The sequence below is a fragment of the Onychostoma macrolepis genome, chromosome 14, assembly GCF_012432095.1.
Source record: "Onychostoma macrolepis isolate SWU-2019 chromosome 14, ASM1243209v1, whole genome shotgun sequence".
Classification (NCBI taxonomy): Eukaryota; Metazoa; Chordata; class Actinopteri; order Cypriniformes; family Cyprinidae; genus Onychostoma; species Onychostoma macrolepis.
Window position 1 is genome coordinate 1,530,315 of NC_081168.1, and position 16,470 is coordinate 1,546,784.

The following is a 16,470-nucleotide window of genomic DNA, read 5'->3' on the forward strand; positions in this document are numbered from 1 at the left end:
CTTAAGAGTAGTTGAGCTGTTGTGTGTTTGTGTCTCTGTATTCATGCAGTAAAATGGCAGAAGCCAGATTTTCTCAGGATGAGTTCCTGTGTGCAGTGTGTCTGGATCTCCTGAAGGATCCAGTGGCCATTCCCTGTGGACACAGTTACTGTAAGAGCTGTATTACAGGCTGCTGGGATCAGGAGGATCAGATGAGAGTCTACAGCTGCCCTCAGTGCAGACAGACCTTCAGTCCAAGACCTGCTTTAGCTAGAAACACCATGCTGGCTGAAGTGGTGGAGAAACTGAAGAAGACCAAACTCTCTGCTGACTGTGACGCTGGAGCTGGAGATGTGCAGTGTGACGTCTGTACTGGAAGAAAACACAAAGCTGTCAAGTCCTGTCTGGTGTGTCTGAACTCTTACTGTCAGAAACACCTCAAACAACATGAGAGTTTCTTTAAAGGAAAGAGACACAATTTGACTGAAGCCACTGGACGACTGCAGGAGATGATCTGCCAGAAACATGAGAAGCTCCTCGAGGTTTTCTGTCGCACTGACCAGGAATGTATATGTGTGCTGTGTACGATTATTGAACATAAAAACCATGACATTGTACCAGCGGCAGACCAGAGGACAGAGAAACAGGTATTTAAAACTAGAGATCAAGTTAATACTCAGTACAGTGACCCAGTAGTCTGTTTATTTTTTGGGTAACATTTTACAATACGGTGACACTAATATGCATTAATTCATGCTTAACTAATGCACAAATAATCATGAGTTAATGTGTAACTCATGAAGAACTAAACCATTTATTAACGATTACTGCATCAGCAACAAATGAACATTCAATATGATTCATAAAATAAGTAATCAATAAATTGTTATCAGTTAAATGCGTCATAATATATTAACTACCTAATAACTTATTTTATTAACTAATGAAGTAAATTCATATGTTAATTACCACATTGGGTCGAAAGTCATGCCTTTAAACTTCCAGTTGTCTGCTTTAATTAATCATTAGCTAATGATTTGCATGGGTATCATTATGCTATGACTTTACTTGTTGAGGCACTCGACTAACTAACTAATTCAACATCTATAACCACAATGACATATTACTTAACAATTAGTTAATAGTCATGTGCCTCAACAAGTAAAGTCATAACATAATGATACCCATGCAAATCATTAGCTAATGATTAATTAAAGCAGACAACTGGAAGTTTAAAGGCATGGCTTTCGACCCAATGTGGTAATTAACATATGAATTTACTTCATTAGTTAATAAAATAAGTTATTAGGCAGTAAATATATTATGACGCATTTAACTTATAACAATTTATTGATTACTTAATCTTTGAATCATATCGAATGTTCATTAGTTGCTGATGCAGTAATCGTTAATAAATGGTTTAGTTCATCATGAGTTATACATTAACTCATGATTATCTGTGCTTTAGTTAAGCATTATTTAATGCATATTTGTGCACCCGTATTGTAAAGTGTTACCATTTTTTTGTGTAGAGCCAGAGCCTAATTACACAGAAACACTGTCAGTGTGAAGCTCTACGTTTGTGTCAGTTTCATTTTTACTATGCGTACACTTGCAGTATGAAACAGGCATTAATCTTCATGTTAATTCGTATATGATGATTGTAACCGATCATCACTTCTGGAGTTTGATCCTACAGCCATTAGTTATCAGCTCCACTTTTACTGGATTCATCTGTTCACATGATTATTTAGTGGCAGTAGTTTTCTGTGAGATTCACTATCGTCTGTTTGTCCTGCAGAAGCAGCTGAAGGAGACGCAGAAGACGCTCCAGCAGAGAATCCAGCAGAGAGAGAAAGATCTCCAGCAGCTGAGAGAGGCTGTGGAGTCTCATAAGGTGAGTCTGGAGAAGAAGAGAAGTTTGTCTCAGTCTCAGTTCAGACTCACTGAAGCCTGAATCACTGTGTGTCCTAACAGCGCTCTGCACAGACAGCAGTGAAGGACAGTGAGAGGATCTTTACTGAGCTCATCCGCTCCATTGAGAGACGCCGCTCTGAGCTGATACGGCTGATCAGAGATCAGGAAAAGCAAGCAGTGAGTCGAGCTGAAGGACGACTGGAGCGACTGGAGCAGGAGATCAATGATCTGAGGAGGAGAGACGCTGAGCTGGAGCAGCTTTCACACACACAGGATCACATCCAGTTCCTGCAGGTAACACAGATCTAGAAGAACAGGGTCATAGTGGACTTGAGCAGATCCTGCTGTGACACCAGACTCACAGAGAAACATTTCATGGTGAAATCAGTGAACTCAATAGTACAGATTCTGATTAACGTTCATCAAAATTGGATCCAGTGATCATCAAATCTGATAAAACTGATTTTTATTTGCCTGAATTTGACTATGAAGACCCCAAACATGAAGTCAGGCTGTATATTAGCAATGCTTCAGTGTATTCAAACCAAACCAAACCTGAGTGTGTCTTAAGGGGCAGTGCTGGAAAGAGTACTAAAAAAACTGTACCCAAGTAAAAGTATTGCTATATAATTTGGAACAATTTACTTGAGTACAAGTAAAAGTACTAATAAATAATGACTCAAGTAAGAGTAAATAAGTAGTTTGCTGAAAAACTACTCAAGTTACTGCGTTACAAAGTACTTTAGTATTATTTTTCTATTTTTACTCAAAATGAGGTGATGTGAGTATTATGGAGTATTAAACACCCTCATGTAATGTCTGTTTCATAAGTGAGACTCATAGACCCAATATATTACAGAGATCCAATATACTGTTACACATGCGTTTTCTTTCACAACTGTTTACATTCACTTACATAACGACTGTGTTTACGAGGACATTTTGACATATTTTTGTGTGTATTTGTCCTTTCAAATGCAAAAACACATAGAAGAGAACTCAGTATCACACAGTATACAGTATGAGAGGCGGCTTTTTGTGTCTTGGATGTGTGTGCAGCAGAGAAAACAGCACACGAGTCTTATTGACTTGAATAGTTTCAAATAGCTGTTTCTGTGCATGAGTCTTCTTGTGCCTGAGTGGTTTAAAGTCGTATTAAAATGCGCACAAAGGAATCGATATGAGGAATCAAAATAAAAAATGTATAACAAGTATCCGATTCCAGAATTGGAATCAATTTTTGATTCCCAAGCCTAGCTACGAGTTAATGTTAAATAAAATGCTCTTTTATCGTTCCACCAAAAATATGCCGAGAGTTTTACACACCAGTCTGTTATTGTGGTGACATTTCCACGCCCGAAACGTGACGCTGAACGAAACGAACTGTGATTGGTTGTTTGACATGGCCAATGAAAGCTACCATACATTCCAGACCTTCAGCCGTCAGTCTGAAGGTCTGGCTACGCGAGACTATTGCTATTGTAACAAACAACACTTTTATGTGCATCTGATTGACAGGAAAATCATTCTTGATGTTGAGGTTATTTCAGCTTTGTACGAAGTTTGCTTTATACATTTAGTTTAAATGCACTTTACCATTCAGCTGAACTGTTCACATGCATTTTAAACACTTACATTGTTCTTGCTCCGTTCATGCAATAACTGCGTCCTTCTATCAACCGAGTTTTCTCTTTACTTAAACTGCTGAGTGCTCTGGTAATATCGATGGTATGACCCATTTCAGGAGCTGTCAAAATTACAATTTAAAATCAGAGCCTAGCTCATACATTCACTAAAATATTGAAATGTTAATGATACTGATTAAAAATTCCAACACCAGTGATTGACTGTCAAAGCACAGTGTGGTTTGAACGGCCCGCCTCCAGCTGAACTGGAAGTTTTGATTGGTTTTGCACCCGAGTCAGACCTGACTGTTATTGGCTGTCAAACGCCAGCTCGCCCTGTTTCTCCATTGCCAACTTTGTCCATTTTGTATTTTTGTACTTTTGCCGAAAAATAAATGTAGCGAAGTTGAATACTGTAGCTTCCCCCAGTAACTTCACGAGCACAAGAATTCTTTGATGACTGGCGATTTATTGACTGGTTCATAACCAAGCGACTTGAGATGCCGTGAGAACTGCACAAATGTAGAATAAACACAAAGAACATAAAACAAATAAATAAATAAATAAAGTTGTCTTACAAGCATTCCAAACAAAGTTCAGTTCACCTAATAACTTAACTACAGTATTTATACAGATATTTCCCTTTAACACAATAACATCATTTACGTTACAACACCACATGTAATTCAAATGAATCTTACTTCATTGGCTGCTTGTTACTAAAAGGAAGAGCTTTAAACTCGCTTCCGATGTTCCTTTTAACTCACGATGAGTAGAATAAATGTTAAACACACTTTAATTCGTCATAATTTTTAGCTCACTATCTTTGACTTGCCATCTTAAATTGCCATTTTTCTCTTCTTCTTACTATGCGCCTTTCATAATAAAGGTCTCTACTAACCGGCGCTTACTAAGCAACTTCAAATTAAAAGTCCTAAACAAAACACTTAAATAATTAAATAAACAAGAAATACAAACTGACTTCTCGGCAGTTACACTCCCACCAAAACACTTTCTTGTGATTTTATAACTTTCTAACTTGACTCTTAGTAACAAAATATATTATAGACTAACTCAAGAAATAGTAGGAGTTCTTAATCGGCTTCAATCAGGGTAACAATTTTCTGGACGGGCCTTACAAGGTAAGTTGGGCTTGTGACACGTTTGCCCCTACTATCCAGTGTCGAATCACTGATCAGTAACTTCACTGTTCTGACACAGCCATCTGTGCCAGTGTGCACTTCTGTCACCTTCGCTAACTTCCATTGATTGCGTGGAGCTGTGTCCTCCTTCAGAATGACAATGTCATTGACCTTTGCATTTCTACGGCGTTTGTGCCATTTCTGCCTTTGTTGAAGGTTTAGAAGATATTCTTTCCTCCATCGTGACCAGAATACATTAGCTAAAAATTGCACTTTGCGCCATCTTTTACGAAGATAAACGTCTTCATTAACGAACTCTCCAGGTGGTGGTAAAATTACCGAAGACTTCATAGTCAATATGTGGTTAGGCGTAAGAGGTTGTGGACCAGATGGATCATTTAGATGCTCTGTTGTTAATGGTCGGCTATTTATGATAGCCATGACCTCATAGAGAAATGTTCTTAGAGAGGCACTATCCAGTCTTTGAGCTGACTGATCCAGAATGGTTGTCAAGACACTTCTTATTGTTCGAATTTGCCTCTCCCAAATGCCTCCTGTGTGACTGGCTGATGGGGTATTCATAATGAACTCGCAGCCAAACTCCTTTAGGCATTCTGGATTCATTTCCTTTAGTGCTTCAGCAAATTCTCGTCTTGCACCAACAAAATTAGTGCCCTGGTCAGATCTAAGTTGACGCACAGGTCCACGTATGGCGATGAAAGTACGTAATGCATTAATGAATGCGTCAGTAGATAAATCATCCAGCATTTCTACATGCACAGCTCTTGAGCACATACACGTAAATAGAAGCCCATAACGCTTTAGCTCCTTCCTTCCTTCTTTGATAGAAAGGACCAAAGCAGTCCATTCCGCAATACGTGAAAGGAGGAGTTGTCTCCATACGTTCCTGCGGAAGATCTGCCATCCTCTGCTCTTCAGTGGGCCTTCTAAATTTCCTGCACTTAGTGCATTTGTAGATGTGTGAGGCAACTGCCTTGCTACATCCCAAGATCCAGATACCATTTGAACGCAATTCGTTCATAGTCATCCCTCTCCCTTGGTGACGCACTTGTTCATGATAGTATTTAATGAGTAAGGTCGATAACTGACTGTCCTATGGGAGGATTGCAGGATGTCTCACATGCGGGTGTAATGCAGCATGTGTTAGCCGACCTCCCACCCTGAGGATACCAAGTTCATCTATGAAGGGATTTAACTGATGCAATTTGCTGTTGGATTGAATCTCCTTCTGAAATTTGAGGCTCTGTATCACATCACAAAAGGCTGATTGTTGAACCATTTTAATAATGGTGAATTCTGCCTCCCTTCTCTCTTCAATGCTTGAGGCTTCATTGACTCTTGGATTGAGACCTTTGGCTTCCTTGGCACGTCTTTTAAGTCTCGCAATAGCTTTCACTGCTTTTGTCCAATCAGAAAACTTCTCGAGCCGATCAAGTAATGATCTTTCTTCATTTGTATGGGTATTATGAACTTGTGCTTTTCGAAGCTCTGGATCATTGACTTCGATATCTCCCACCTTACCTTCTCTAGGTAGTTCATTTTTCCACAGGAAGTGTGGTCCTGTAAACCAATTGGAGGATATGAGTTCTTCTGCTGTAAGGCCTCTGGAGGCGCAATCAGCTGGGTTCTCATCAGAGGTCACATATCTCCATTGCTTAGCGTCAGTACTTTGTTTAATCCGCTGAATGCGATTGGCCACAAAGACGTGAAATCTTTTGGCATCATTATTAATGTAGCCAAGGACAACCTTTGAGTCTGTCCAGAAGTACTCCTCTAGGCTGTCTAATTCTAATTCCTTTCTCAGCAAGTCACTTATTTGTACAGCCACTACAGCTGCTGACAACTCCAGCCTCGGTATGGTGGTAATCTTAGTAGGAGCGACTCTGGCTTTACCCATAACTAAGGAACAGTGAACCTTTCCTGATGTGTCAATGGCTCGGAGATACGTGCATTCTCCATAACCTGAAGCACTAGCGTCAGAGAAATGATGAAGCTCGTAACGCTGAACATCCTTAATAGTTGATGGCAGATAACATCGCTGAATCTTAACATCCGCTAAGCTTCGTAGACCTGAAATCCAACGTTCCCACTGTGGTCGTAAATCATCTTTAAGTGGTTCATCCCACCCAATTTTGTCTTGACACATCATCTGCAATATTTGCTTACCAAGAAGGATGAAAGGCGCTGCGAAGCCAAGTGGGTCATATACGGAAGCCACCGTGGACAGGACTCCTCTTCTAGTAAGTGGCTGTTCCTTAACAGATACTCGGAACTGGAAACTGTCAGATGTGACACACCAATTCACACCGAGCGCCCTTTCCATGTGAGGCTCACCCAAAGCTAAGTCATGAACCATAGAACTCTCAGCACATTCTTCCTGGGGAATCGATGCTATCACTTCTTGGTTGTTCGACACAAATTTGTGCAAACGAAGTCTCCCTGTGCTGCACAGTTCTCTTGCTTCCTGGATCAGCTGGATAGCTTCACTCACTGATGAGACACTTGTCAACCCATCATCGACATAGAAATTTCTTTCTATGAATCTTATGGAGGTTTCACTGAAATTACCTCGGCCCTGAGCAGCGAGATGTTTGAGTCCATAGTTGGCACATCCGGGTGATGAGGCTGCACCAAACAAATGTACCCTCATTCTATAGACCTGTGGCTGGGATTCTAGATCTCCTTTCTCCCACCAAAGGAATCTTAAATAGTCTTGGTCTTCAGGCTTGACATGAAATTGATAAAACATGCGCTCAATATCGCACATGATTGCTACTGGACCTATACGAAAACGACAGAGAACACCTACAAGGGTGTTGGTTAACTCTGGACCAATTAACAGATGCTCATTGAGGGATGTACCATGGAACTTCGCTGAGCAGTCAAAGACTACTCGGATTTTCCCAGGCTTTTGAGGATGATAAACCCCGTGGTGGGGAATATACCAAGCAGGATGATTATCGATTTCTTCAACTGGGACTTTTTCAGCATCGCCTCGAGCAATTGTCTCATCCATAAAAGCTACATAGTCCTTGTAGTATTTCTCATCTCTTTTTAGCCTTTTCTCTAAGCATCTGAGACGGTGAATGGCACATTCCTTATTGTTGGGCAGCTTTGGTCCTTCTTCCTTGAAAGGCAAAGGCATTTCATAATGACCATTCTCCTTAAGTCTGATGCCTGTTTTCAATTTTGACAAAAAACGCAGGTCTTCTTGAGAAACAAGATTATGCTCTGATGTTTTCTCATTGAAGTCAGACTCAAGTGCTTTGATGACACTTGGTGGAGTGACTATTTCCTTGATCTGTGTTCTGCAGATATAATTAACCTCATTCGTAAGATTGAAGGAAGATGGCAGACTTGGGATCACTTGTTTCACTATGATGCGATGACTCACTCCAATGGCATCACCATAGTCTACACAGGACTTACCACCACCAACAATGCTCCAGCCTAGATCTGTCCTTTGAGCAAAAGGCTGATTTTCTTTTCCAGATACAATTTCTCTGGGCAGGAGAGCTTGAGGACAATTGTATCCAATTAGGAGGCCAATATCACAAACTTGTTGAGGGGCAATTTTCTCAGCTATGTGCATTAGATGTGGCCAAGCCCTTGCAGTTTTGGGTGTAGGAATGTGAGTTCTATTCGCAGGGATGAACTCTCTTGAATACGTTACTGGTAATGAGATTTTCTTGCCTGAATAAAATCCTCTCACTTGTAAGTCAGTTAACTTCTGACATGGAACAACTGTGCCTTTGGATACCATCGTTGAGAGTTTCAGTTGCACAGATTCTTTTGTTGTGTCAAGAGCTTGTGCTATTTCTTCAAGGATGAAGGTAGTGTCGCTCTGAGTGTCAAGAAGTGCGTAAACAAGAACTTCATGGTTTGGTTCATTGGTAGTTGAGACCCATACTGGTACAATTGTAGAGGTCTGAGTATTGTTCACATCCTGTACAACTCGATTGGATGTTGCATCACCTATGTCCTCTTTATTCTTTGTCAGCTCTTGATTTCTTTCCTGTGACTTCTCTTTTGTTTGTTCCGATTTTGGAAACTTCTTTGTTTCTTTTGTGCGGTCTTCATGTAGACATGTTGGGTGCTTCTTCTGACATGTCTCACATACACTTCTATCTTCACAGTTCTTTGAACGATGGCCAGGCTTCAAACAGCCAAAACATAACTTACTCATTTCAACAAACTTAATCCGTTCAGCCACATTTTTCTGTGTAAACTTCCGACATTTGTGAATAGCATGTCCTGGTTTATCACAAAAAGCGCATTTTGCATATGTTTCCTCACTAGACTGAACAGCTAACACCTTCACTCTAGTGCCTTGATTTCTTACTACCTTACCTTTTTCAACCTCAGTACACTTCAGAGCATGAAGGGATGTCACTGGGTTGCAAGCGATCTTAGCTTCTCTTGCAAGAAATTCCACAAACTGACTGAAGGTAGGAAACGTCTTAGTCTCTTCTTCAATTTCTATTACCTGACGATTCCACCTCGAGGCTAACCAATCAGGAAGTTTGGAAAGGATCTTCTGGTTTTCGTTACAGTCATTAAGGACTTGAAGGCTTTTAATCTCAGCCATAGCTGCTTCACAGCCTCTAAGGAAATCAGTAAATTCCCTCAGCTCAACGCTGTCCTTAGGACCTATCTTGGGCCATGAATTAAGCTTGTCCCGAAAAGCTTTGGAAATGACGAACGGATTTCCATACCTTTCTTCTAGAATAGTCCATGCTGCATGATAAGCTGACTCTGAGCCCAATAGGAAGTAACTTTCAATGGCTTTCTTAGCTGGTTCTTCAACATACTTTCGTAAGTAATAAATCTTCTCACTTACTGGAATGTTCTTTCTGTCAATCAAAGTTTGAAAAGAGATTTTCCAATCACTAAATCTGAGTGGATCTCCATAGAATGTTGCAGGTTCTGGTATAGGAAGACGACTTGAACTGATAGATTCTGCTAACATCCTAACAAGGTCTGCAGTGGTATCTTCTTGATGTGATTTTGTCACAACTTTGTGTGGAGGTGTGTGCTGTAACAAGGAGCCGCTTGATTTAGACATGTGCTTCTTCTGCACAGATACACAGTCATGGAGTAACTCTCTGGTTTCATCCTTCGAGTCTTCTGTCTGCTCATAGACTTGCATCCGCGCCTTTGCAGCATTTAACTTTTTAAGCGTCTCCAAGCGCTCTAACTCTCAGCGCTTGTCTTCCAATGCCTTCCGTCTGGCAGCATTTTCAACTTCAAACTTTACACGCAGTCTAGCTTCTTCTTCTTCTCTTTCTAGTCGACGCTTATAAGCTTCTGCTTCTTGTTCTGCTACTCTCCTTTTCTCTTCTGCCTCAAGTCTTTGGAGTTCCTCTATTTCACGGTCTTCTTGTTGTAATATTTCTAAAGTTGCTTCAGTTGCAGCAATTTCTGCAGCAGCTTCTTGTTTCTTAACAGAGGACAAACTTGAACCTCTGGAGCTTACACTTGAGTTGTTTAAGGACCTAGAAGAAGATCTGGAATGTCCATGACTTGATTTGGAGGCTATGGACGAAAATACTGAGCCTGTATCAGTACAGCATCCCTCTTGAATGAAAGGATCTTGACCCTCAACTCCCTCACCTAAACGACTCCATGCAGACTCAACTATCTTCTTAGTGACGGCACTACAGGTGTCTATTCTGCGACGAGTATCACTATCAGGACTCACATTTTGCCGCAACTCGTCATAAACAACATTTAAATCCTTCGAAGCAGCACTTATTGTGCCTATAAGAGCTTGCAGCATGTCGTTGGAGAGACGCCCCATCAGTTTTTGTCTAGCGTCTCTAGCCAGAGCTTTCCATTTCTCATAAGAGCTTTGAAAGTGATTTTTAAGTTTAGCCAACTTTTCATCATGTAATTCTTTACCCTTCTCAGTAAATTTGCGGGTTCTTTGACTTCTTCGTGGCTCTGGATTTGTTGTATCATTAGCTGCTATTGATTCATGCGTAATTTCTGCTATATTTTCTTTGCTATTCCTAGCAGACTGGCCACCTTCTGCCATTTTCTATATCTCTTTGTCACACTGTATATTTTAAGTATACAAACTGCATGAATTGTACTGAACATGGATATTTTCAACAGTTCAATCAACAATTATCTTCTTATTTAAGCTTAATACGTTCTGCAAATGACTTAAATTTAGCACATAACACCTGCACTTCTTTAGAATAACACTGAACACTTAAAGAGTCTCTCTTAAGGAATCATCAAGAATAAGTCCACTTTAAGCACCTTAACTTGAACTTTTGTGTGCTTAACTTTCTCGTTAGTCCTAACTTGACAGTGCCTTGACTCTGCTGCGCTTCTTGCTTCTTAGTTACCGGTGTAAGCAGTACTTCATCTTGCAGAATCCAGAGTGTAATGAACTTGATGTTAACTTGAAGCTTTGCTGACTGCTGGTTGGTTCTTCCTTTCTTTCCTACTCGCGAAGAGCAGTTGAATTCTCACTGTAGCTTCCCCCAGTAACTTCACGAGCACAAGAATTCTTTGATGACTGGCGATTTATTGACTGGTTCATAACCAAGCGACTTGAGATGCCGTGAGAACTGCACAAATGTAGAATAAACACAAAGAACATAAAACAAATAAATAAATAAATAAAGTTGTCTTACAAGCATTCCAAACAAAGTTCAGTTCACCTAATAACTTAACTACAGTATTTATACAGATATTTCCCTTTAACACAATAACATCATTTACGTTACAACACCACATGTAATACAAATGAATCTTACTTCATTGGCTGCTTGTTACTAAAAGGAAGAGCTTTAAACTCGCTTCCGATGTTCCTTTTAACTCACGATGAGTAGAATAAATGTTAAACACACTTTAATTCGTCATAATTTTTAGCTCACTATCTTTGACTTGCCATCTTAAATTGCCATTTTTCTCTTCTTCTTACTATGCGCCTTTCATAATAAAGGTCTCTACTAACCGGCGCTTACTAAGCAACTTCAAATTAAAAGTCCTAAACAAAACACTTAAATAATTAAATAAACAAGAAATACAAACTGACTTCTCGGCAGTTACAAATACTTTAATTATACTCAAGACAGTAGAAAAAATGGAAAAATGTACCAAAGTACTGTAATGAAAATATTTGTAATTAGTTAGTTTACACCTCTGCTTAGGGGTCCTTGTGCAGTTTCAGTGTCTCTAACCGCTCTAAAGTTATAAATTACGGTCAATCTAATCGTAGCCTTTGAGCTGCTTTTCCTGAGAAAATCTACTCATCCCTGCAATGAGACTCCATTGATGTGCTTGAGCTGTTAGATGGACATTTATGTTCTTAGCAGATGTTTTATCATTCAAACTATTTCCTAGAAAGTTCACATGAGTGGCAAATACTAAAATATGTAGCTCTAATGTGATATAATGAATATGAGAAGAATGAAGCTGATGCTGTGAAAGTGCTGGATTGAGGTGAGTTACTAAAGATCAGTCGAGTCAACAAGAGCCGCACAAATCTGATGTTGGAGCAGGTTATTGGGTGAAATGTGGAGCTGATGAGTTTTGATTTCTGTTTTCTGTAGAGTTTCCAGTCTCTCTCAGCACCTACTGAATCTACAGACGTAAATGACGATCCCTTCATTTCTCTCGTCTCTTTTGATGATCTGAGAGAATCTGTTCATCAGCTGAGAGGCAAACTGGACGATTTCTGCAAAGAGGAGCTCAAGAAGATCTCAGACAGAGGTAAAGTCCTGGAGATTCATCTGCTCTCAGAAACGAGTCCATCATCATCTCATATCATGGAGAACATCATATATAAATGTCTTAGGAATGGATGCAGGATCATGAGAATCACACTGTTTATGTCTGTTGATTTCCACAGTCACATTCACCAACATTGTTCTCTGGACCAGGAACGACTTCCTACAATGTAAGTCAGTAAGAAAACAAGCAGAAAACTCACTGAGTGTGTTCATGTTCTTCTGTAGAAGGAGAAAGAGGAGGGCTGCCCTCGACTAAATATTTTTCTGATCGACTAATAGTCATTAATTTAAAGCGATTGGTTGACTAATTGCACGTTTATATTAATTAACCATATAATTCAGCATAAAGCTTGCCACAGAGCACCGCAGAAGTAATGATTATGAATGTTTTAGGGGACAAAAACAACAAGAAGACTGCCTTACTTCATAATAATAATTATAATAATTCATTGATAAACTAGTGTTTTCTGTATTTTCGGCTGCAGTGATGAAGTCGACACTAACTCGTTATCTCCACAGTGGACGTGCACATTTCATACGGATTACATAATCTGAAAATATTTGTTTTCCATTTTTCGATATTTTGCTGTGTGTGTTATTGTACCTTGGACAGCTAACTCCTAAAGTTTTTAATATTCTTTATGTGTTGTGGTCAGTTCTTACAGCAGTGACATAAATAATCTTTTCCAATAAGTTTAAATTGATTTTTACATTTTATGAGCATTTTTACCTTTATAAAGCCATTTTTGTCTAAAAGTGCGCATCAGCAATGAGTCAAATTCTTAGGTTTAATCAGTGAATTAGAATAATAAGAGATTTGGGCTGTTGCCAAGAAAATTAAATCAGTATCAACAAAATTCATCTTTGCACAGCAGAGGAAACACAGAAGCTGCATCTGAAGTGACATTTAGATGTGTTTACACACTGTTTAATGCAGGACATTAATGCATTTAACCTGCAGTTACAAATGCATAAATAATGTTTTGATATATTAAACATAAAACATTGAATACTGATATTTGAAATTATAAAAAAATAATATATATGTATATGAAAAGATACTTTAAATGTGAAATTCAAACTGCCAGCAGGTGGCAGCAAGTCACTGTTAATAAGTGAGTCATTGCGACTGAACCGAATCATTTAAACGGTTGATTCATTCAGGAATGAAACACTGTCATGTTGCTCAGAAACGCAAAACAGTGCTGTGGCTTTGTTTGGAATTATTTTTGTTGTAGAGCAAATAGAGCAAAAACAGGCGATATGGTGTCTACAATGTAAGTCTGTTAATATTAACTTCTTGTTTATTGAACTGTTGTAAAAAAGCAATATCACATTTGTAGTCATGCAAATTTTTTGAGAAGAAAAACATCATGCAGTGAAAGAACACACTTCACGTGATGAATGTGTGCACTCTGTAGTGTTTTGTTTGGTTTTTGCAATATACTCAATAATATCAAATCGCACATCGTTAAAACAATTTAATTACGATATTGTCGCAGGCAATATATATTGCACAGCCCTAGTCCTGACCGATGTGCTGTAATTACCACACAGACCAGCTGTTAATGACTTGTCTGTCACAGACTTTTTGACTTCACCACTTTCTGTGGATTTTTTTCCTGCGACTAATAAAATTGTAATTGACTAAGCACCTATTAGAGGGCAGCCCTAGTAAATGATGATTAGCACAGATATCTGGTCATCTGTACTGAGACACTGATGATACACTGAACATGAAGAGTTCAGCTACATGAAAAGATCAAACAAATTCATAATTCCTGATTCTGATGTGTTTTATCTCCATCAGATTCCCATCAGCTCACTCTGGATCTGAACACAGTGAATAAACGCCTCCGTCTGTCTGAGAGCAACAGAGTGATTATTTACACTAATACAGTCCAGCCGTATCCTGATCATCCAGACAGATTTGATGAGTGGTGGCAGGTGTTGTGTGGAGAGAGTGTGTGTGGACGCTGTTACTGGGAGATTGAGTGGAGTAGAGATGTGTTTATATCAGTGTCATATAAGAGCATCAGCAGGAAGGGATGTGGTAAAGAGGGTTTGTTTGGAAATAATGATCAGTCCTGGAGTTTGATCTGCTCTTCCTACAGTTACTCATTCAGACACAATAAGATACAGACTCCTCTCCCTGTGAAGTCCATCAGCAGGAGAATAGGAGTGTTTGTGGATCACGGTGCAGGAACTCTGTCCTTCTACAGCGTCTCTGACACAATGAGACTCATCCACACAGTCCAGACCACATTCACTCAGCCGCTCTATCCTGGGTTTTATGTTTGTACTGGATCATCAGTGAAACTGTGTTGATGAATCAGAATAGACTGACGAGAGATTCTACCCATAATGCTTTGAGCTGCATGATAAATCAGTAACAGTGAAATGTTATAAGCTGTGTCCGAAACCGCTCCCTATCCACTATATAGTTGTCACGCGTCGTGGTTGTAGGAAAAAAGGTGCACGAAGGAGTAAACGTAAAGGGGTTTTAATAATCATCACCACACGTAAGCACTGAAATAACATTAAACTGAGACAAAGAAACTCAGGAGAATACAGGACTTAAATGGAGTGAGACAAATGAGATAATGAAACTTAACAGTTGAACAGAATAAACGATGATTAACTAATAATGAGAACAGGAACAAAGCCAAATAAGGGCAAACAGGAACTAAAAGGGAACACACATGTGACAGTACTCCACCCTCCTGGAAGGCGCGTCCCGCGCCATAAAAGTTCCATCGGGGAGGGGGGGCAGGCGCCCTGGAGGTTAGAGCAGGGCAGGAACAGGGAGGAAACTAGGGAGCCCTCCAGGGTGGATACGGAGACTCAGGGGGCCATGGTGGATCTGCCTCTGTGGCCTTGGCCCTTGGCCCGGCCACTATGGCCCTGGATATGTCCAAATACCCAGTCTTTGCACTTGACCACTTGACTATTTAAATTACGCATTTCCTGTATTTGGCCCAAGTGTTCAAGTGAGGATGAAGACCACAAGTGTGTGTCGAACTTTTCATTACCTGATGGGACACACACTTATAGGGTTGTAAAAATGTAAGTGTTTACATAGCTTTATTTTAATTTTAATTTGAAATACTTTGCATTTTAAAATCAACTTCTAAATGTCTGTTCAGTAGTCCCTATAACCTGGCAGAATTAGAAGCACGACAAATTACATTAAGTGATAAAAAGCAGTTGCAAATGTTGTATAAAATAAATAAACTACTCATCTTTGCACCAATAAAACGTGAAAACAGTTTTTCTACCAAATTATATGTAATATCTAATTATTATATGAATATTTAACTTACATTGGAAATGTTTCCGTGACCTCTCGCAAGATCTCGGCAAAAAGTCCCACGATTTATATCCAGAACATGATGCATGATGGGATACGCTTAGCCTTGAATACCGCTTCGCTCACTTTGGCATTTTAAAGACTTGGGACAGACTTGCACACTTACTTCCTGTCACGCGCACTCGCTCTCAAGTGGCCAAGACCGCAAGTGTGGGTATTTGGACAAAGCCACAATGAACGGCTTCATTCCCTACATTTGTTCACTACTTTTTACCCACAATACATTCTGATTTTGAGTGTACAACCAATGTACACTCACTGAAGCAATATTTCCCACAATCCAATGCGGAGAGCCGCCGAGCTGGAAGAGAGAGCAGAAGTGAGGTTGAATGAGAGATGGTGTTTACATCTTTCTTATTTCTGCTTTAACGCTTATTTCATACATTATTAAAATATATTATGTAGGTATCACATTTTTGGTCTTGTTTTGCCCTTAGTTCTTCCTGTGTTTCCTTACTTGGTCACCTTCTTGTCCTTGTTTAGCTTTATTGATTAATCCCCTGCACCTGCACCTGTATTCTGTAATCATCCTGTGTTTATTAGTTCCTGCTTGTTCAGTTCTCCTTTGTCTGGTCTACTCGTTACAGTCTCTGTGTTCCTTTGTGTTATGCTAAGTTCTGTGTTGGATTATCCCCTGTATTTTCGTCATTAAAGACTGTTTTAGTTTA

The 16,470-nt window shown here is 39.6% G+C and overlaps 1 protein-coding gene across 1 annotated transcript; it reads left to right on the forward strand.

Moving 5' to 3' along the window:
* On the forward strand, positions 1-16,470 carry LOC131553356 (tripartite motif-containing protein 16-like). The gene is made up of 6 exons (XM_058797966.1): positions 1-626; positions 1,781-1,876; positions 1,957-2,190; positions 12,253-12,412; positions 12,552-12,599; positions 14,243-16,470. The coding sequence occupies exons 1-6, from the start codon at positions 54-56 to the stop codon at positions 14,758-14,760; spliced, it is 1,629 nt and encodes a 542-aa protein (XP_058653949.1). The 5' UTR covers positions 1-53; the 3' UTR covers positions 14,761-16,470.